The sequence below is a fragment of the Prunus avium genome, chromosome 7, assembly GCF_965620075.1.
Source record: "Prunus avium chromosome 7, drPruAviu1.hap1.1, whole genome shotgun sequence".
Taxonomy (NCBI): domain Eukaryota; kingdom Viridiplantae; phylum Streptophyta; class Magnoliopsida; order Rosales; family Rosaceae; genus Prunus; species Prunus avium.
In genome coordinates this window covers 4,114,776-4,138,235 of record NC_142290.1, presented here as the reverse complement: position 1 = coordinate 4,138,235, position 23,460 = coordinate 4,114,776, and the positions used below count along the sequence as shown (strand labels likewise).

Sequence of the window (23,460 nt, the reverse complement as noted above, 5' to 3'; positions counted from 1 at the left end):
TTTCAACGGCGGTTTTTGTAAAAGAAAGGACGTGGTTAATTCCTTCACTAAGTCACGAGGATTCAATTGTATGACGTTGTAATTCCTTACCACGTCGGTTTCTAATACATGTTGACGTGGTTGGTGTTTTAAAAGTCGCTTTTGTTACCCTCCTTGACGTATGTATTCTCTGAGACGTCAGAGGTTTTAGACTAACCGACGTGCAGAAATCTGTCACGACAGTTAATGGAACAGAGATGCCTTTATCTCATCCTTTAGACGTCGGTAGGTTTTAATCGTGGAAGTAGTGTTTAACAAATTCGTCGGTTGGAGTACTCCAACGTCGTGTTATAGCGAAATATACATCGTGCGTTGTTTTGTAGGCCGTCGTTGATGTTTATTACACCTTCCTCTTGTAATTTAATTTTTAATAAACCGACATGTTTTCATTTTCAGATGGCGGTTTTTATATCTTTACGGTCTTTTGCATTTTCTTTCCACTACGTTTGTAAAAATACGACGTTGGGTTTATTTTAGACGTTTGTTTTTCCAATTTTTTAACTGGACCGTCATATTTCCCACCTTTAATCCAGTATTTAAAATTTTTGATTTGTTGGGCCCAAAACCTGCATAATGAAAATATGATCAGAATTAAAATGATATACAGAGCTATTAATTAATGTCATACAATTAACTGCATAACTAATATCATACATTACAACAATCAATCAATCCATATATCTTCACACCCATCTCTAATATCTTCACTCCCAAACTCACCCACTAGGTCATCAAATGTGTCAACATTTGGTATGCCTCTAGTAAATGGCTCGCACTCAATTCTATTATCACCTAGCACATCATTATATTCTCTATTAGGTATTGATAACACTACCGATCAACCACGATGCATTGGGTCGTCAACATAAAATACTTATTTGACTTGAGAAGCCATAACAAATTGGTCATTCCTATGTCCATTTTTATTCAGATCTACAAGGGTAAATCCAAGTTTGTCGACTACAAGGCCGGAAGTGTTATCTATCCAATCACACCTCAAGACTGGGATTCTAAACTTTTGGTAGTCAAGATCCCAAATTTCTTGGCACTAGCAAGTTGCATAGTATGTGCAAGTAAATAAACTCCACTATTTTGGACAGTTCGCACATCATCTTGTGCCTTGGTGTTAAATTTAACACCATTAATAAGATAGCTCCTATATGATGGCACTGCAATGCTTGGACCAGCTGCTAGCCACCTCAAATTTTCTGATACGCCATTATTCTCTTCCTCATTAAGTTCACTTTGAGCCCGCAAATTAATCATATATCTTAATTCAATCTAACATATAGAAAGAAAGAAAATTAAAAGTTCAATATGTCATTCAATAACATATGTATCTTAAAGTGCAGCCATTGAATGAAAGTGCTATTATGCTTATCTTGCAGCCACTTTGTTCTCTTTCTAAATTTCGGATAAGCGGTCTTGATGTGGATCATATGTTCCCCACATTGACACGAAAAAATAAGCATTACGGTCCCTTGTATATAAGATAAACATAAGGAATAATAATATTTAAAATGACTACATATGAAAAATAAAACTCATACGTACTCGATATAAGGTGGGACTTCCTTTGTATTTTCCAAGACATATAGATGTGCCTGGTTCAACAAGTCCCGATCAACTAAGCTCACTGTGCAACCTGATAATGGCTTTGAAACTCCCATCTTCTGGCTTGAAGGCACTCCAACTGTACTAACATCAGATAAATGCTCAGTGCAAAACTCTACAGCTTCTTCAGCTATATACCGTTCAGCAATGCAACTTTCGGGATGAGTACGGTTCTGAACATACCCCTTTAGCATTTTCATATATCTTTCAAACGGATATATCCATCTAAAATATACTAGCCCACATAGACGAACTTCTCTGACAAGATGTACTACTAGATGAACTATGATATCAAAGAATGAAGGGGGAAAGTACTTCTCAAGTAAACATAAAGTAACTACTACATCTTCTTCCAACTTATCTAGCTTGGAAACATTTACCGTCTTTTCACATATAGCATTGAAGAAGAAGCACAATCGAGTTATTGCATACCTTGCAGGTTTCTCCAAAACAGAAAGAATTGCCACAGGGAGCAATTGTTGCATCAAGGTATGACAATCATGAGATTTAAGGCCAAGAAGTCTTGAATCTTTTAAAGATACAAGATTTTTTATATTTGAAGAATAACTTTCAGGGACCTTTATACTATAGAAAGAATTGCAAACCGCTCTCTTCTCTGCTCTTGACAAATTCCAAGGCCCTGGAGGCAAGTGAGTACGTCTTTCTCCATACTCGGGTTGCAAATCAGTTTTGACCCCCATGTTCAATAAATCTAACTGAGCAGCAATCCCATCTTTATTTTTTCCAAGGATCTCCAGCAATGTACCAATGATACTATTGCAAACATTATTCTCAATGTACATAACATCTAGGACATGCCTCACGGGAGGGTATTTCCAATACTCGAGATCAAAGAATTTTGATTTCTTCTTCCAACAAACTCTGTCACCATCATTCTCACCAACACTTCCCCCATTTTTCGAGCCCCATTTGTAATTAATACCTTTAACCATTTGCAACACTTCTTCTTCGGTTAATGGCTCGGGAGGCGTGCCATATTCAAGTTTCCCATTAAAAGCTGCACGTTACCTCCAATATGAATGATTGATTGGTAACCATTTTCTATGCCCAATGTAACAAATTTTGTGGCCATTTTTCAACCTGTGACTAGGTGTATCATCTCCGCATATTGGACAAGCTTTATATCCTTTAACGACACAACTAGATAAGTTCCCATAGGCAGGAAAATCATTAATTTTCCACAGTAATATACCTCTGAGTGTAAAGTATTCTCCTATGTGTGCATCATACACTCCTCTAATCCCATCCCACGAAGATTTTAAATCATCAATCAAAGGCTCTAAGTAGACATCTATATCATTTCTGGGCTATTTAGGACCGGAAATCAATAAGGTCAACATCATGAACTTCCGTTTCATGCGTAGCCATGGTAGGAGATTATATGTAACTAAGATAACTTAACAACAACTGTATTTGCTACTTAAAGAACTGTGGGGATTGAATCCATCAAATGAGAGAGTCAATCTCAAGTTTCTCGGCTCTTTACCAAACTTGGGTCATTTATCATCAAAAAGTTTCCAAGACGGGAATCCACTGGATGAGACATATGACCGTCAACTGATTTTCTAGCAGCATGCCAAGTCAACCTCTTAGCTGTCTTATGTAATTGAAACATCCTTTTAAACCTTGGAATTGGAAGAAAATACCACACCACCTTTGCTGGCACACCTTCTTTCAAGATTGAATCTTTTCCTTCCTTCCACCGTGAGATACCACAAGTAGGACAATTAGTTGAATCTTCATAATCCTTCCTATACAAGATGCAGTCATTGGGACATGCGTGGATTTTCTCATAACTCATCCCTAAGCAGACAAAGTCTTTTTTGCCTCGTACATAGAGGAAGGTAGTGTATTTCCTTCTAGAAGCAAATCTCCTTGAAGTATCAATAATTATGTAAAACAAACATCACTCATCCCATGTTTTGCTTTCAAATTATATAACTTCACCAAAGCCGACAACTTTGTGTACTTACTACAACCAAGGTACAAGGGTTGATCTCCATCTCCAATCACATTGGCAAACTCATAAGGATCAGATCCAATATCGCCTAAATCATTATCATCCATCCCTAATTCTTCATAAACAAAACTGAACCTACTTTACTCATCTTCTTCCACATTTCTACTAGCATTAGTTGTCCATTCCCAAGGTTCTCCGTGCCATGTCCAAATATTATAGCTTTGGTCAATTCCATTAAAGTATAAGTGTTCCCTTATAATTCCAACCCCAAACAATCGAATATTCCCACATTTAACACATGGACAACGAATATGAGTTGTATTTCCAAGATTTTCTACAGCAAAATTCAAAAATCCTTCCACCCCTAACTCATATGCCTTCGATATTCTACCCCATGCATCCATGACTTATCCATCCCACACAATATAAAATCATATATATAATAAAGTGAAAAGGCCAGCAATGAAACACTACTATATTCACATAGCAGAGAATAAATTGAAAATAAAAAATAAAACAAGAATCAGATGACAGTTTTTACAAAATAATCGTCATGTAATAAAAATTCAGACAACGGTATCTCTAGTTCCCGTCGTCCTTAAGCTACCCAAACCCAGAAATTTGTATTGCTTTTTGAAGAACAAAGTTCTGGGTTCTAGTAGCCTAAAGATGACGGTTAATGGAGAAACATTTGTCTTTAGATTACCAAATGCAAACTAAAATTCAGACTACGGGAGTAAATAAACAACCGACGTATAATAAAAATTTAGACAACGGTTTGATCCATCAACCGTCGTCGTGGTTTACAAAAAACAGAAGTCTAAATCTCCCATCCCCATTCCTTTTCCAAGAACCCATGGCCAAACAAACATAAAAGAACCCAAACAGAGAGTTATTATTACAAGAATGCAAACACCAAAACATAAAAGAACCCAAATATAGCTCCCAATTAAGAACCCAACGAAAACATAAAAGAACCCAAATATAGCTGCCAAAACCAACAAAAACATTTATGGATTTAAGAAGCCGTGCAAATATCATTAAATAAAGATATTAGGGTTTATACTTACATGGATATTGAGAGAGAGCTGAGAGAATATAACAAATGCTTGAGAAAGAGCTCAAAGAATATACCCAATGCTTTGAGAGAGAGCGAAAACTTTAAGACAAATTTATGTTGAAGAGAGAGAACGAAATATTTTAGGGTTAAAGGGAAATTCTGAAAATTTTAGATCGCGGTCAAAAATTTTAAAGGACCACGTTTTTCAAAGACGACGGTAAATACATCACTATTGACGTTTAATGTTCACTTACGATGCCGGTTTAAGAAAACAGACAACGTTGTAAAATGAAACTACGTCGACAAATAAAGGAAACGTCGTAGTAAATTATTCTTACGTGCTCCTTTAAAAACCGACGTCTTAAATTTTAAATAATTAGATGAGGTTCGGGTTTCCTGGGATTTGAACGCCCGTAATTAACCAAAAATAGCGAGAGAAAACCAGCGTCGTTTCAATAAACCCTAAACCATAAACCCTAAATTTTACAATAATTATAAAAGGATACACAAGTATGAGAAAAATGAACCGATAATTGCTACGGACTCCTTACAACAATGTCTTCTATATTAGTAAGCCAAAATCTAGATTTCATAATTTTGAATTTATGGCCACCAATGGATCACATAAACCTTAGGGTTATGTTATGAAAAGTATAAGGACTATCGTGCTTTGTCTCTAAATTGTTTTGACTTTTGTTATCACTTGTAATTTTGAAAACTAAAATTACATTTTTCAGGCCTTTAGGGGCAAGATATTGTCTCAATAAGTGCATAGAATTTGTCGGTTTATTTTTTGGATTTTTTATAAATATATTATGAATATTAATTAAATACAATAAAAAAAAATATTTGTAAAATTACATTTTTTAAAGCTTTAGGGGAGAGACAATCTTTCAATTAATTTTGAATTAGTTTTGAATTTATTATGAATATTAGGAATTAAATAAAATATAAAAGTCGTATTAAATTGAAATGATAAATGACATAACCGATGTTGGATCCCTTAACAACGTCGTTAAACAAACCAAAACGACGTCCTAGATCAAATTGAAATGACAAATGACACAAACCAACATGGCTTATACGTTACCACGTCATCTTGTTATGAATAACCGACATGGGTTATATTTACAACATCTTTTCTAAAGTCGTTGCCGCCGTTGGTTACGTATACAAAGTCAAAATTTGTAAGCTAACTGCCGTTGTATGTCTTTAAGACATCGATATGTTTGTACTAACGGACGTAGTATATCGGTACAACATTTTTCCGTACAAGATGAAGGTAAATATAAACCGTCGTGTTTATTCCTGTTACATGTCGTCTTTAAGAATTGCCGTCAATGTTACATTTCCCATTATAATAAGACGACTATTGTATATACAAATGAGACGTGTAAATGAGAATCAGATGTCAGTTTTTGGGAATTAAATTAAGTTGTTACGAATTACTGTCGTTTTAATTCATTTAAAGAAACGCACACATCACCAACTTCTAAAAAATTGTCTTTCTGAAAGCAAATGTTTTGGATGTTGATGTGGGGCTGTTGTCGTCAAATTTTAGAGGCAATTTTTTTGGATTTTGACGTGTATGTGCCTTTGTGTATCTCAAAGACACAAAGACACATACATCGTCAAGTTCTAAAAAATTGTCTCTCTCACATTGGTGATTCGATTATGATGAGGAACAGAATTCTCAATGGTAAGATTTGATTCTAATTTTCTTGTTAAGACGGTTTTCGATATAAACCGTCGTATAAAGCAAATAAATACGACAGTATTTTTAAGTTCACAACGTGGTAAAGTAAAATTATACATCGTTAATTGAACAAACCAACGTGGTTAGTGAAATTTACCAAGACAGTAGAGTAATAGATACCGACGTAGTACCCTTTGTATAAAATGTCGATAAATTTATCTTTACCGTCGTGGTACATTGACTTAAAATGGCGAAGTTTTGTAATATACCAACATGGATTCCTTTGAAATTATACGACTAAGAAAATTTGGTCATGTTTACTATTAAACGTCGTATTTATATAAAGACCGCTGTGGTTTTTGAAGATATTTTGTATAAATTTTTGGCTTTTCACGCGTTCTTTTAGTTTCAGTTCCAACTTCTTCTGGCCCTGTGCTCTCTCTCCAACTTATTTTGTGGACACTTTAGCTTCTTATCCATTTGAAATCTGAACAGTCACTTGTTGAACTCGGGCGAATGAGATTACTCATAATACATTTCAGATTTCAAATGGATAGAAGCTAAAGTGTCCACTAGAAACCATTTGAAGGGGAATTTGGGGCCTTCAACATCGTCTCTTGGAGCTGAACAGTCACTTTGGTCGTTCGATTATGATCAGGATCCAAAGATCTCACTGGTAAGATTTCATACCTCTTGGGACTTCATTTTAATTTTCATGTGACAACGGTTTTCTATATAAATCATCGTGATTTTTCTCAGTTCTTGTCATTTTGTTGATCTACCGTCGTGTACATCATTAATACATCTTGATATATAATAAATATGACGTGGATATTCTAATTTAGACGTCGTTATCTACTCTTCTACTGTCGTGGTTCTCTACTACTCTATACGACGGCAGTGTTCTAGGTACCGTCGTAGTACACTCTCAAATAATAAGTCAATAAATTTAACTTTCGCGTCGTAGTACATTGATTTAACACGGCGTTTTTTTTGTAATATACCGACGTGGTTATTTCAAATTCAATGACTCCTTGTTTTAGTAGACCATCGTGGTTAATTGAAAGTCAACACGAAGGTCCACTAATATTGTCAGTCGTATAAAATTAATTAAGAAAAAGACATCGGCAAGTTATGACGTGGGAATCTTATTTTAACGTCGCTATAACTAAAAAAATCGATGTGGTTATTGTAATAAATAACCGCTGTGGTTTTATACAATTAGATGACGGTATTTATATAAGTGCCGCCGTGGTTTTTGAAGATTTTTTGTATAAATTTGTCGCTTTCTTTCAATTTCAGATTTCATTTAGGGTTCCAACTTCTTCTAACCTCTCTGGAGGCTCGCCTTCCTCTCTCACAAACACACATACATCATCACTCTCTCTCACATCTCTGGGGGCAATAATTTGGATGTTAACAATGTATGTGTTTTGGTGTATCTCAAAGACACCAAAACACACACATCGTGAACTTTCAAAACATTGTCTTTCTCAAAGTTTGTCGTTGTCAGTTTAGTTCTGGTTTCGTTTAGAGGCAAATGTTTTGGATTTTGATGCGTATGTGCCTTTGTCTTTCTCACTTTGGTGGTTCGATTATGATCAGGATCCAAAGATCTCATTGGTAAGATTTCATACCTCTTGGGATCTCATTTTAATTTTCATCTGACGACGGTTTTCTATATAAACCGTCGTGATTTTTCTTAGTTCTTGTCATTTTGTTGATCTACCTACGGTCGTAGGCTACCAAAATTAAAAGATAAATAAATTTTAAAAAGCAATAAAAATTAAGATGGCGGTTTATAGAGAAGGTAGACATATAAATCGAAAAATACGACGGTAATTTTAACTTCAGGATGTGGTAAATAATATATTAGACGTCGCACATTGAACAAACCGACGTGGTTATTACTATTTTACGACCGTCGTCGTGTCAACATTAATACATCTTGATATATAACAAATATGATGTGGATATTCTAATTTAGGCTTCGTTATCTACTCTTCTGTTATTGGTTCTCTACTACTCTATACGGCAGTAGTGTTGTAGGTACCGTCGTAGTACACACTTAAATAATAAGTCGATAAATTTATCTTTCGCGTCGTGGTACATTTATTTAACACGGCGCTGTTTTGTAATATACTGACGTGGTTTCATTAATATTATATGACGCGGACTAAGAACAGTTGGTCGTGTTTATGTACGAGTTAACACGGTGGTTGTTTTGTTGAACAGTCGTCTTTACTTTCCACGTCGGTGGCTTCATACCTGCTGTTGTTGTTTTTGGATCAGAATTTAACTCTAAAGAAAACCTTTTTAATAAGACGACGCTTTTTTATTTGGATGCGTCGTTTTTAAAAAATATTCAATCAAACCTCCATTTTTTAGGTGTTTAAGTTACTCATCCATGACGGTTTTCTATTACCATCGTCTTTCTAAACACAATGACGATATTTTGTTCTACCGTCGTTTTTTTCTAGTCATCTTTTTCACTTTTTGTAGTAGTGTGGCATTCTCCTCATGCTCTATGAACTTTGCACAGCCAGTCTCAACAATTCGTGTACCATAATTTGGACAGTAAAATCTAAAACCCTTTGACCTTGTAGGATAACCAATAAAATGGCAGCTAATCATTTTAGGATCAAGCTTCTTCTCTTGAGGGTTGTAGATTCTAGCTTCATCTTTGCAACCCCATACATGAAGATGTGTCGCAGGCTAGACTTTCTGGGAGTCCAAATTTCGAATGGTGTCTTAGGCATGAACTTACTAGGCACTCTATTAAGTATGTAGTTTGCTGTTTGATCACCTCTCCCCAAAGATGCTTAGGCAAATCAGTTTTCGAAATCATGCTACGAACCATGTCCTTCAAGGTTCAATTTCTTCTCTCAGTCACACCATTATATGTTGCAGAGTTATTGGTGTTGTGTACTGAGCAACTATGCCATTATCTTGTAGGTACCTTGCAAAATGGTCCAGTGCGTCTTCCTCCTTCATCAAAACGTCTATAATATTCACCCCCTTTGTCTGACCTCATAATTTTTATTTTTTTTCTTAAGCTACCTTTCAACTTCAATTTGATAAATTTTGAACATCTCAAAGGCTTGAGACTCTTCTGCTATGAGGTATAGATAACCAAAATGAGAATGGTCATCTCTTAAAGTGATGAAATATCAATTTCCATCAATTGTGTGATGAAGGAATGGTCCACAAATGTATGTGTGGTTGATCTCTAAAACATCACTACTATGGGTTGCACCTTTCTGTTTAGTCTTAGTGAGTTTTCAATTACACATTCAGTACAAATCTTGTCATTACTGAAGGTCGGTGGCAACAAGACTTGTTCTTTAACAAGAATTTTCATTCTTTCTTTTGAAATGTGCCCTAAACATCTATGCCATAACCTAGTGGATGTTCCCTCACTTCTAATCCTTTTCTCACTAGATTCAACCATTAAAACTTCACCATCTTTATTGTAGTTGAGACAATATAATCCATTTGAGAGAAAACCAGTAACCAGTAGCAAGAGTATTGGAATTTTGAGATAATGTGAAGCCATCTTTATTGAATTCAAAAACAAAACCAAGTCTTGATAATCTTGAAATAGAAATTAAATTCCTCTTCATCCAGGGCTCGTTTGGTACATCATAGTAGACTCTGGATATGAGTAAATAGTCCATGTCAGGTGTTTGGTGTCAACTTGTATTATTTAATTACCTGACTATTTTATACGGGTTGGGCTTTTAATACTCTCCTTACTTGACTAACTAATATAACTCGCACACCCCCGTTTAGATAATACACGTTTAATTATACAATGAGGGAAAAAGAACACACACGTTCACGTGAAAAATCCGACGACGATGTTTTCATCTTCTTCTCCCTAGGGTTCTTCTCTGCTATCTTCTCCAAGGTTATTCTCTTCACTCTTCTCCAAGTATCCATCTCTCTCTCTCTCTCTCTCTCTCTCTCTCTCTCTCTCACACACACACACACACACACACACACACATACTCTCTCCAATATGCTTCTTCTCTCTTCTTTCTTCATCTTCTCTTTCTTTATATATTTCCTCTTTTATTAATTTTTTGTGGAAATTAGGTTATGAGTTTTTCCTTTTTGACCTTTTTCTTCTTGTTGTATTGGAACAATACATGCGGCTGGGTTTCCAACTCAATAATCAAATAATCAAATAATCATCATGCGGCTGTATATCCAACTCAATACATGCTGCTGAGTTTATCTTGTGTTTTTTTCTTTATGTATTTCATCTTCTCTAGGTATCCAACTCAATAATCAAATTATTATCATAAGTCAGCGATTAGAACAATACATGCGGCTATGTTTTTCTTGCTGTATTTTTTTTTTTTACTTTTGGTGCTTTGTTGGTTTGTTTTCTGGTGATTTCCGTGTTGCTACTGCTGGCTATTGATTCTCTTCTTGCCTGCTTTTGTTGGGCTTCAATATATTCTCTTTTTTTCTTAATTATATATATACAAATTATGTTGTCTATATTGTCTATATTTCCACTTAAATTATCAAAGATTTTTTTGTAAAAAAATAGTCTAATTCAATGTTATCCGGAACAGCGCCAAACATAATATAACTTAGTCAGACTATTTATTCGGAACAACACCAAACGCCTTATAATATTATGGATAAACAGTCAATACTCTCCAGAACAGATTAATACTATCTGACAGAAATTAGTCAGTATAGTCCGACGTATAAGTACTTCCCAAGAAATCGATTCTCAATTTGTTAAGAGAAAATATTTTTTCAGTTTAAATATGCAAGTTTCCTTAATTAAGTATCACACATTTGTGGCAAGAGATTACTTATAACTTACAAACAGATTACGTGTTATTTTATGCCATCATAAACATATTACATGATAGATTCTATTTGATGAAGAAACTTATCAAGTAATTTAGGTACGATGCAATTTTGGTTGTTTCTTTAGGGTTTGAGTATTTAGGTTTGTTTTTGTTATGAAAAATTTGTTGATTCTCATAACAAAAGCCAATTCCTATCTAGCACAGAAAATTACCAAACAAAGCACAATCTAAGAGAAAACCCTAAAATTGTTGTGAATAGTGTTTTAGGGGTTTTTGGTGTCTGTTTTCGACCTATTATACCTTTCCGAATAGGGAATGGTGTAACTAACAGAACACATTGCTTTGCTATGATATAAGGCCATTTTGGGGGTTTAAAGGTCATCTAGTAGGTCAAAAACGGGTTTAAAGTTTTGAAGATAAGAAAAATCAATTGAAACATGCTTTTCCAGATTCTTTAATATTCATAGTATTTAGAAAACACGTTTAATCTGTCATCAAAAAGTTTAAACATAACCAAAACAATCATGGCATCAACAAAAAGAAAACGCAATAGGCATGCTTTAAAAACGATTTCAATGTGTGTGAGTAACCTGGCTATGATACTAACTGTTAGATTTCTATATAATGTCCATGATCTTTCACACAACCTGAAATACATAGAAGAAATACCTAGCGCCGTCTTTCTTGAGTACATGATCTCTGAACTCATTCAATTGCAGCATCAACAACTCTAGCAAAAGACACAAAGGGCTCAAGACTTCTGCTCTCACTTAGAAACTGTTTCAGCTCTCTCTTTATGATGAGATTAGGTTTAGAGAATGTGTCTGATGAGAGAGTAGGGTCTTAAGCTTATATAGGGCTAGGTCAAGTCATCTCTACTCATCATCAAGGCCCGACTTGACTAACAATATAAGCCCATCAAACAATGGTTCACACAAAAGGAAATAAATAGGACCCCTTTAATTGGCTTCAAAACTTTCCTTATTTCACAAGGTTTTGGCCCTCAAGATATAACCTAATTTAAACTCTTATCAAATCTGATATAACTTAATATATAGTGCACCGATCTAAAGAGGAATATAACATGATGAGGTAACAGAACTTTTGCTTTGTGGTTGTAGCATAGAAGTGGTCTGGTCTATATTGATTGATTAAAACCATGCTTTGTTTGCATGTGTTCAAGAGTGGAAATGAGTTGATCAATTGGACTCGTGCACAAGGACGGCATGTTGTGATTAAGAGGTCTGATGCTGTTGGACAAAATAGATTGAAACGAGCGAGAATTAATTTTTTTTGTGGTAGAGGTGGATAGTATTGTACTAAGCAGTCTTGATGTAGATTCAGATTACCCGCGCCAAGCAATGAATTCCAATGCAGACATGAATCATCGGAAGAAAAAGCATTGCAAAGCCCATGGTACAAAGAAGTGTGGTTGTCCCCTTCTATTGAAGGTTTTAAATATTGGTCATGGAGATGAGTGGAAACTTGAGATTGTAATGTGGGATACATAACCATCCCTGGGCAGAGTACCTTGTAGAGAATTCATTAGATTTAACTCGTTCTCACTCTTAGGCTCGGCATGGTCAAAATTTATGACATGACCAGTTCAGGTTTGTAAGTGGTTGCAAAGAATTTTTACGGATGTCAATTGGTTTCTCTACTCAGCCATAATAGGTTTTAATTATGGTCTTCTGAGCTATTATCACCTTCTAGCATTACCATCGGCTTGAGAGGAGCTTACCCTCCTTTTGGATGAGGGAAAATAACTCAGAATTTAGCTAAAAGTCGGGAATTTAAGAGGAGAAATTGACAATTCCTTTGTTTGGCAACTTAAGCACGGAATTTATTGAATGACGCGTGGAAAAAATATGGAAATTGAGGCATCAAATTCCCGAGTTTAATTTTCATCAAAATAGGCGTAATTTCACAATTTCCATAGTGCATGAATTCATATTTTCTAGTGTGCCAAAACTTACATAAAAAAAAAAAGGGCCAAACTTTTCATGAAAAAAAAAACAGCTCCAAACTTATAAAAAACAGCACCAAGAAATATTTCAATTGAAGAATCTGTAGCAATATTTTTGAAAATAATTGCTCACATCATGAAATACAGAGTCATTGGTTTTGACTATTACCGTTCAATTGAAACAATTAGTCGGCAATTTAACAGAGTTTTATATGCCATGATGAGAATTAGTGAAGAATACATAAAATTCCAGCCAAGTACTGTTGTGATTCTGAAAGAAACAAAAGGCAGTGGTTTGAGGTACTTATATAACTAGAAAAAAAATAAGATTTTTATTTTATTTTTTAACTAGTTATCTTAAGTTTCATACTTGTACTTTTTTATACTTCATGTTTAGAATTGTCTTGAGGCACTTGATGGAACTCATATTCCGGTTACAGTGTCGGCGGAAGAAAGACCAAGATATCGAAATAGGAAGGGCGATCTCTCCACTAATGTTTTAGGGGTTTGTCCTCTTTATATATGTATTACCTGGATGGGAGGGCTCCGCATCTGATGCTTGTATATTGCGAGATGCTTTACGTAGGAACAACCGATTTCATGTTGCAAGAGGTAATTTTTAATACTAGTTTTAAATTAGATTGATATTCTTTCCTTCTTTTTTTTTTTCTTCAATACAAGCTCTTTATATCTAATTTGCTTTTTAAAATTTCTTATTGTAGATAAGTACTATCTTGTGGATGTGGGTTATACTAATGGACCGGGGTTTTTAGCAGCATATAAAGGAACTAGATATCACTTCAGTGAATGGAGTGGGAACAATCGACCTAAAAATTACAGAGAGCTATGTCATTCAATTGCATGGAATGTAGTTGAAAGAGGGTTTGGACTATTGAAGAAACGATGGAGTATATTACGTACACCTTCATTTTTCAACGTCACAACGCAAGTGCTTGGTTGATAGAAAATGACAAACAATTTTAGATGCTGAAGGCACTCCCAATTGAGAAAAAAATGAGTACGTTGCTATGTTTATTGCACGTGGGGAGTGATTTGGTTTGCTAATACGCTCTGTTTGTTTAAGTTGAGTTATTTAGTTCATCAAACGATATGTTATTTTATACTTCGAGGAATACCTTCTATGTCGGTTATCAGTTTTTTGTTCTTTTGAAATATTTAATTTCTGTCATTTACAATTTACATGAGCTATCCAAACATTGAAAAAATTTCAATTTCCGTCATTTACAAAATTCGACATACAAAAATCCAAACACTGAAATCTTCAATTGCCAGAAATTGAAATGACGGAAATCTAAATTCCCTCATTTTAGAATTCTATGTAATTTGCAATTCCTTTATCCAAACAGAGCATTAGAGTCTATTAGCTTCAACTTACAATACAAATGGCGTTCTGCATTTCCGAGTGGCTGATTTGATTCATAATGGGCAGTTATTGTTGCCATGCTTGGCACACCACAAGTATGCCCGGCCAGGCCAGGCTTTTATCCGATTCGACTGAGCTTGAATGTTCCAAATTCGAGCCAAAATGCAAATTGGCATTTTTATCAAATTCGGCTACTCAGCCTTCAGCCTTCAGCCTTCAGGCCAATGCCGGCCAGCAAAGCTTCATAACTGTCACATCAGTCTAAATTTTCCAATGAACGATAAGAGGGAAGGTTTCCATGCCACTGTCCTAAGAAAGGAAAGTGGAAACTTTCATTAATTGCAACTTATTTACATTCATCGAACATGTCTGGCATTAACCAATAACAAGCTATTATACAATGGACTGATTTCCGTCCTTTGCTACAATAAGATTACAAACAATAAAGCAGCAATAACCAATAACACGATATTATACAACGGACTGCTTTCCGCCCTTTGCTACAATAAGATTACAAACAATAAATAATCGATCGGAACAGAAATTACACAAACAAAAGGAAACTTCACGATAACCAGATGAAAAAGGACCCAGACTTTTAATAAATGCATTCCTTGTGAAGACTTAAGACACATAATTGTCTGAGCTGCGAAAGATTTCATCTGCATGGGCTGCTGGCACATAAATCGCATCCTCCAATGAGCTGTGTGTTCGGCCATAGAATAGATAAATAACCACTCCTACTAACAGCCATATGGTAACGCGTGCCCAGGTGTCCGCTCTAAAAACGAAACAATAAATGCATTGTATTAGGGATCAAAGGAAACAGTATTTACAGACGACAGATTAGATAACAGCGCATTCAGGAAAAATCATAGAAGCTCCAGTTGCAATTGACAACTTTTTCCCCTGTCATGGTCATAAATAGTTTTCTTTCCAAGTTGCAGGAATTAACCAAAGCTCTGTGTTGTTGCAAAACAATAATGCACTTTCAGACTAACACTAAATTACAAAACAGGATTGTTTTAGCTGTTTTTAAATTGAAACTTGCATCATAGTCTTCCACAAAACTGCTTGACTAAAAATAAACCATTGCCTTCCTTTTTTATCCAAATAATATAATCCCCCTGGAACAAAATAAGATGGAAAAGTGGAAGGAAAACGACAAGGTAATTATATGGGCAAAGATAGTGGAACCCTTTCCAGTATGTAGGCTTTCCCTTGATATAAGTATGTAGGCTTTCTCTTAATAGTGAAAAGCTATCAGGAAGGGAAGCAACAAATTAACAGAAAAAATAAAGTGGACTCTTTAATTGGATGGTTACCCAAGATTGATAAGTAAATAGACGTTGATGAGAATGCAGACAATAGGTAGCAGTGGGACAAACGGGCAAATGAAACCTGAAAGGAAACCAAGATATCATTGTTATTAAGAAGCCAAATAGTAGTTTCCACACTTAAAAGCAACCTAACAATTTAATCCAATGTAACTAAACATGAGATGAAGACATTATTATGTTTCTTTATTATTTGTTTTAATATTCCAATCACTACAAATGAGATCACACTTCAATTATAAGTAAAATAAACCTACATAACCAAATTAGATTAACTACCATCATGGACTATTTCTTCTAAAAAGAAAAAAAAAAAAAAAAAACTAGCCGCTTCAACTACAACCAGTATTTGTGTGTGCGCATGTATACACACACATAGATATTCATCTTATTAGGGATTAAATGGTGTACCGGTAGATTTCCTGGCAAACTTACAAAGTGGTTTTTTTGTTTTTTTGTTTCTTATATTCTTTCTCCCTTGGTGTATGCATAAACAGGCAGTGGAATGAGCTCATCAAGCATTACTGCATTATCCTATGGCTTGTGAAATTTAGGGTTTGTGTTTTCTTTATTTGGTATTTATGTGCTATGGCGGCTGTTTGCATCTTGGCATTAAAGAACTGCCAGTTAGTAAATTCTTTGAAATCTTATATACATGCATTTGTTGTTTTTGGGTATTCTATTTCTTTGTATTCCTTTGTTGCAGTATGCATAAGCAATCAGTGGAATTAGTTGACCATGTTTCACTACACAAAAGTCTGGTTTCGACCAAAAAAACAGGTTGGCTTCAAATACCTGATATAAAAATTTAATATTCTTGATGCACTTCCTCATGTTTGTCCAAACTCAACCAAACACATGAATCAATTATGAGAACACCTGTTTGCTCTGACATACGATTTTTTTTTTCTTATGGCTACCAATTAATATGTACCAATTGGAAACTTACCCTTGCAAAACCGGCTTGCAAGGGAAGGGTGCCCAAGAACTCATATACTAAGCCAAGATGTTCTATTTTTCTATTTTTCCACCATACTTCCAAATGTCGACCTCGTTGAACCACTCACATGATAGCTCTTAAGGTAGTTGCACACATCAATAGTAGCCCACTCCTCACATAGCTCCACTCATCATTGGAAACCCTGTCCTTTTATTGAGTATCTTCCCTTACCTACTTAGGTCACCTCTCATGGACTTGGCCTAGTCGAGTGGTAAAACCTACTGTGGTACTATTTTAATGTTAGAGCATTTAATTCAAAACCAAATAGCTATAAGTTGAGATGCCAGAGATTTTATATAATGTGATGCAAGCCTCAAAAACCATATGTAAAACTTTTACTCTCAACATAGATCAGGACCAATTTCAAGAAATTGACTATCTTTTTGGATAACTTACATGACTTATTTTACTCACTTCTTTTATAACACACATTTAATTTTAATATTTTATAGTTTTTTTCTTCTTTTGTTATTTGGGTATTTACATATTGCACCCCTTGAAATAATTTCGATGAAATTTGTAGTATCATAAAATAGCGAGCTTACCTCCTGTGTGCCCAAAGTTGTGTCTTGCCTCATCTTGATCTATACATGTGAGCACAACCAGACCTAATAGAAGAAGAATGCCACCAGCTCCACATAATGTATAGCGAAGAAAGCTGAAATTGAAAGCAACAATGTTTCTGAAGAATTAATCAACGGGGAATATATAAATAACCTATATGACTAGTAGAAACTGAAACATAAACTAATATTAAAAACCACAAATCTTGGCAATCAATTTTAGAATCTAGGCAGACTATCAGCTGACTAAACATTCCTCTAGAATTTGTTTTTGCAGCTAAAAATGAATGATTAAAATCATGCAACCAGAAAAGATCATTCTCAAAACAACTAAACCTAGTACTAGAATCAACCCACCTGGGGAGGCCCAAATCTGAAGCTGAATATGTCAGGAGAAACACCCCAACACATGTGAACATTATGGTCCAGCCAGCAATCTTTCGCCTCTTATCTTCACTTAGTGTGTCTGCAATAAGGCACACATAAATAATGCAAAAGCATTTCAGAATGATCTAGATGACATGAAAGCAGAGCACAACTTCATAAACAGATGTTTTGATACAAATATAACGCCAGAAATATCCACTATTTATCAGGTTGATTCTTTCCTGAAAGTGTGGCCCAGATTCATTCTGGAAACATAAGTATGACAAGAGAGTATTCCCCCGTATACATATGTATCAAGTAATTTTTTTCCAGTCCGTCTGACTTGTTATGATGTCAGACTATCAATTAGGCCATTTGAGTGTGTAGAATCATGCCTGAATGTGCACTCCTGATTTATAGTTGGGAAATGTACTTTCAATAATGCGGTTAACTGCAAGTGCAGATAACCCTTTCTTTGCCTTTCCAATTGCCTGGTACTGTACATGCCAATCGATCAGCAGTGCAAAAATGGTTATCTGCATTTGTGGTTGAGCGCACCATAGAAAACTTTTCTATATATATCTCTGTGTGTGTGTGAGTGTTCAAATGGCACAGGACATTCTCACTGCGAATGTCTCCTTGTGAACCAAACTTTTCTCTATCTGCGTGTGTGTGTGTGTGTTTGACCTTTCTACAATTGCAGTGGTTGAAAAAAATAAGGTGAGATAAGAGACTATATCCATAAGGAACTTACAGTTAACAAAAGGCAATTGCTTTTCAATCAGAGGAAGTTCAACCAAGATATCCACTTTGTCAAGTAGAGGTTTAGTACTTTCCTTGGAAGAACCAACATAAGCCTTAGGATCTTCCTCACTAATCTCATGAGAATTCCTTCCGCGCCACGATGACACTGAATCAATGGACTCCTGAAGAGATGAAGGCAAAGGCACCTCATCCGGTGGGACATATCTGAGTATCAGTACACATATTGCTACCATGGTGAATGCAAGAAGCGTACCCACGCTAACCTGCACAACATAAGTAGACCTACAAGTCAGTCTCCACATCACACATTTTGTTTCCATTAAAAGATGTACATTCACTACTACAGGAAAAGGTGGGTGTCAACATAAAAAAGGGTTAAACACATGTATTTCCATCTGGTATTGAGTTCCATGTGTCATTACCATGATCCAGAATATAAACTCCTTGACAACATCAGAATTTGTTTCAGGATATTATCAAGGGTCAGAAATATTACTGTAGGAAATAAATAAATAAACCTCCCAGGGTAGTTCACATGCAATGGGAACCCCCTTGATAAAGTTACAGTCTGGTAACCAAAAATTATAGCATTAAAATTAAGAATACTCAAATGCCTTTTAGCAGAGCAAAGAGTAAACAAATTATCCACCTCAACAATACTAGATCTTTCCATGAAACTTACCATTCCTGCCAACTGTGAAACATCCATAAAGAATGCCAAGACCGCAGCAACAATCCCAGTTGTGATTGTACTCTTCACAGGAACTTGAGTGCGTTTATTAATATCTGAGAAAAATGATGGCAGCAATCCATCTCTAGCCATTGCCATCAGGATTCGTGGCTAAGCATAAGAATATGAAAGGCATCAATATTTCATCAAACAAAATCAAATTAAATAGAATAATGATATATTAATCAGTGGTACAAGTGATAGGAGATTCATTGTAATAAACAAGCAGAAGAGAGCTGAGACCATACTTTGTAGCTCTTGAAAAGGAAGAGATGAAAGGAACATGACAAAAGATCAACAAAGAATACCTGAGGAAGAATAGAACCCATCAATGATGAGCAGAGAGCAGTAACAGCTCCAGCAGTTACCACATACCTTCAACCACAAACAGGAAAATAGCCTTCAATTCCCAAAGTTTAACTTAATTACCCAAAGATATGTAAAGAAATTGCAAGCACCATAAAATTATTCACTTACGCAGCCCATTGCATCCCATGACTAGCAAATGCAGTAGAGATGGGTGTGTCAGGATCCATTTCATGATAAGGCACTAAACCAACAATGACTATTGAAACCAACATATATAACGCACAGCAAATAGATAGGGCAGCACCAATACCCAGTGGCAAATCTCGTTGAGGATTCTTCACCTTTCGAAATACATGAAGGCATAATTCAAATTCTACACAAGATAAAACATCTCTACAGTCTTATAAAAATGATATTTTGGATGGCATACCTCTTCAGCAGCGCTGGCAACTGTATCAAAACCAACGTATGCAAAAAAGACAGTTGCTGACCCAGCAAGCATACCATTCACCCCAAAGGGAAAGTACCTGTTAAATCAATAAAGAGGAAGGACAATTGAAAATTTTCCTTTAGAAAAAGTAAACGAGTAGATATACAAATAGGGATGCCAAATACCCAGTAGGAAGTTCATATCCAGCCCAGCCAGTCTTGAAACCCAAGTAAGTACCAGCTACTATGACAAATATCATTGCACATACATTTGCTGTCGTCACAATGCCTTGTGCCAACGTACTCTGCAGAAATTAAGTGTTCAATTACACAAAAAAGGACAAATATATTTGGCAAGTTTAAGAATTTTTGTTCTACGCAAAAAGAAAACAAAGAAGATATATAAGTACCTCCTTGATTCCCACACACAAGAGCCCTGTGACAATAAATACTAAAATTGCTGCACAGGGGTCAACCACCATATCGAGCGCAGGAATATATTGCCGGGCTATAAAAGCAGGCAGACTGTCCTCTCCTCCAAAAAGTAATGCCTTGGGGAAGAAAAACAAATACATAACGACATATTCCATATACTTATTTCTTGAAAATTGTCAAAGCATGCAGGAAGAATCATGGAAATAAACTCAAAATTTAAACAAGAAAAAATACTACAGTGTTCTCCCTTACTGATAAACTGGAGCAGAATCAGAAGTTCCTATCCAAAGAAGGGGTCATTCTAATTCAAGGAATTTAAAATCCTAGCCCAAATTTCAACCAAGACAGGAGCACATATGGCATTCACTTTATTGTGAGCTAGTATTTCAGAAGAATTGCCCATATATCCAATTGTATACATAAAGGAAGTAAAGTACATAATATGGCTGTTCGACGTTTAAAACCAGATAAAACTACCCAAAAATAAAAGAAACAGAGCGAGAGAGAGAGAGAGATATGGTTCACTCTAAAATAATTTGGATAAATTTGCAAGTTCTACCAGTTCCAGCTCAGCAGATTATGCTCTGAGCTTCACAGAAGGAAAAGTTACAAGAAGTCTTGTTTTGCATAATACATAAATTGGATACTTAAAAGTAAATCAACTGTACCAGATTAGGGGATATGCCACGAGCAACCGCTGAACCACCAATTGTATATTCTAGAACCAAAGCCCAACCGACCAACCAAGCAACACTGCAAACAATGATAGTTCTGATATCACTAACTGATGCAAACGAAAAGTTTCAATGTAATTAAGTCGGTACAAGAATCTTTTCTTGAACAAGAATGCTAAACTTTACTCTTCCTTTTCTTTTAAAATTGCTATGCACGACACTTTAGCGACAGAGAATCACTGAGAAATTACCCTTCTCCAATGCATATGTACGTATAGTGATAGGCGCTCCCAGCAGAAGGGCAGCGACTTGCAAGCTCAGCATAACAAAAGGCTGAAAGAGCTGCAGCTATTCCAGCTATTAGAAAGGAAATTGCCAGGGCTGGTCCAGAGTGCTCCCTAGCCACTGTTCCAACAAGAATATAGACTCCTGCTCCGATCGTCGAGCCAACTCCTAATCAAGTTATATGAGAACTAACAGTAAAATATTTGTGAAAGACAAATAAACCATGATGTCCAATAAAGGGAAGTAGCTTGTTTCATTATTTCAGTCAAAAATTTAAAGTGGTCTGACATTTGAGTGCATGAGTGGGTGTATGTGTATAACACACAATAGGCCATCAATATAAATTATGCAGTTAAAACTTAGTAAGAACAATAATCAACTAAATCATACGCAAGGGATTAGTAGTAAATGAGTAATTTTATGATGAAGGGTGCATAAATAAAGAAAAACTTAAGCATACCATAAATCTGAATTTCAAAGCGAGGCACAGAGCAGGAAGATAAAGTTGAGAGGAAAAAGGAATAGACACAGGAGATCAAAATCTAATACCAATTATTACAAGAATATAGCGAGGAACAAACACTTAATCATCTTAAATACAAAAACAAATTAACATGAACAGTTTAATATGAGATTATCCAAACGCATATGCAAACACAAAACACATGTATCAGAAAATGATTAAGAAGGAAAAGTTTACCAATTGCAACAAGATGGGGAATAGTCAATTCCTTGGCCAACTGTTGACCCCCAGACTTCACGTGAACCGAGTCCACCTGTTTCCTCCTTATAAAACTATTCAGACCACCCCGTGAACCCTGTTTTCCACTTCCTCCACCTCCACCACCGTCTTTCGAATCAACTAATAAACCCATCACACAAAACCCAGAAACTCAATTTTTCTCCAAGAAAGCTAACAAATTTGATCTTCCAAGACTGCCTTTTGGCGTCCAAAGCAAAAGATACAAAATCGGTTTCTTTGCTTTGATTTGATACTAATGATAACTTCAATTACTTCATCTAAAAGGAAAAAAAATTACAAAAAAATTAGAACTTATATACACTAAATCAAATTCAACCTGCCTGCCCTCCCGTGTACATAATCTGATATAGAATTTTGAGGCCTATGTAACAAAACGGGAAGCGGGCAGATCAAGGAAAGAAAGGGTGGATTTTTCCCTTTTTCCTTTTGGGTTGGTGGTGGTTTCCTCGTTCAGATAACAACCCAAAATAATCTGAAGTTGGTGTTTTTTCTGATTTTTTCTTTTTATTTCTCTTTCTTTTTCTTTTTCTTTTTCTTTTTCTTTTTCTTTTTTTTTTTTTTTTATTCTGTTTTGCTGACATAGGAAATTGAAGCAGTCCAGAAAATACCAATAAAGAATAAACCGGGAATTAGGATTGCGTACGTAATTAGATCCATTCTAGTGGGCCCACACGCGCCCAAAGTTATCCATTTGGCTCTGGCTCGTATGGCTTCATATTGGGTTGTCGTCGTCGTTGAAAGAAAATCTTGAATTATTGGAGGTGAAACAAATAGTAAGTTAATATATGATGGATAATTACTCATCACAATGTGATGACGTGTGAACAGTTCAAATTCATATTTTTTAATGACATTAGTTAGTTACTAGCCTCTTCGCACGTGCTTCCGCACCTGCGAGAGGCTTTTATTTTTAAATTTAAAAAAGATAATGGGTAGTTGTTTTCCATAAAAATAGGATCCATTATCCGATTTTTCTTTTAATTTTAATTTTTTTAAATATGAAAAAGTGTGAATTTACCATATTATCCTCATTTAATTAATAATTTCAATTCTTAATGTTTGCATTAACCAAGGGCATTTTCTAGTATTTTGAATGTTTCACCGTTCTCTGCCTTTTGCTTTATATATATAGATTTATTACGTCAAATAATTGCCATGGAATAGAAGATGAGATTATATCTGGTAAAAAGAAAAAGGGCCACGGAATTGCAATCTTGCAGCTCAGAGTT

General features: G+C 35.4%; 1 protein-coding gene and 1 pseudogene across 1 annotated transcript; one reads left to right on the top strand and one right to left on the bottom strand.

Moving 5' to 3' along the window:
- Positions 1-12,822: 12,822 nt before the first annotated feature.
- Positions 12,823-14,152, top strand: LOC148292856 (uncharacterized; annotated as a pseudogene).
- Positions 14,153-14,868: 716 nt separating this feature from the next.
- Positions 14,869-22,718, bottom strand: CAT2 (cationic amino acid transporter 2). Its single transcript, XM_021959618.2, has 14 exons — positions 22,169-22,718; positions 21,435-21,636; positions 21,178-21,262; positions 20,485-20,625; positions 20,261-20,379; positions 20,076-20,172; positions 19,814-19,986; positions 19,645-19,711; positions 19,289-19,447; positions 18,596-18,869; positions 17,833-17,941; positions 17,458-17,570; positions 15,901-15,976; positions 14,869-15,356 (listed from the first exon to the last, which is right to left on the bottom strand). Exons 1-14 carry the CDS (start codon positions 22,341-22,343, stop codon positions 15,200-15,202), a joined length of 1,947 nt encoding a protein of 648 aa, XP_021815310.1. The 5' UTR covers positions 22,344-22,718; the 3' UTR covers positions 14,869-15,199.
- Positions 22,719-23,460: the final 742 nt, after the last annotated feature.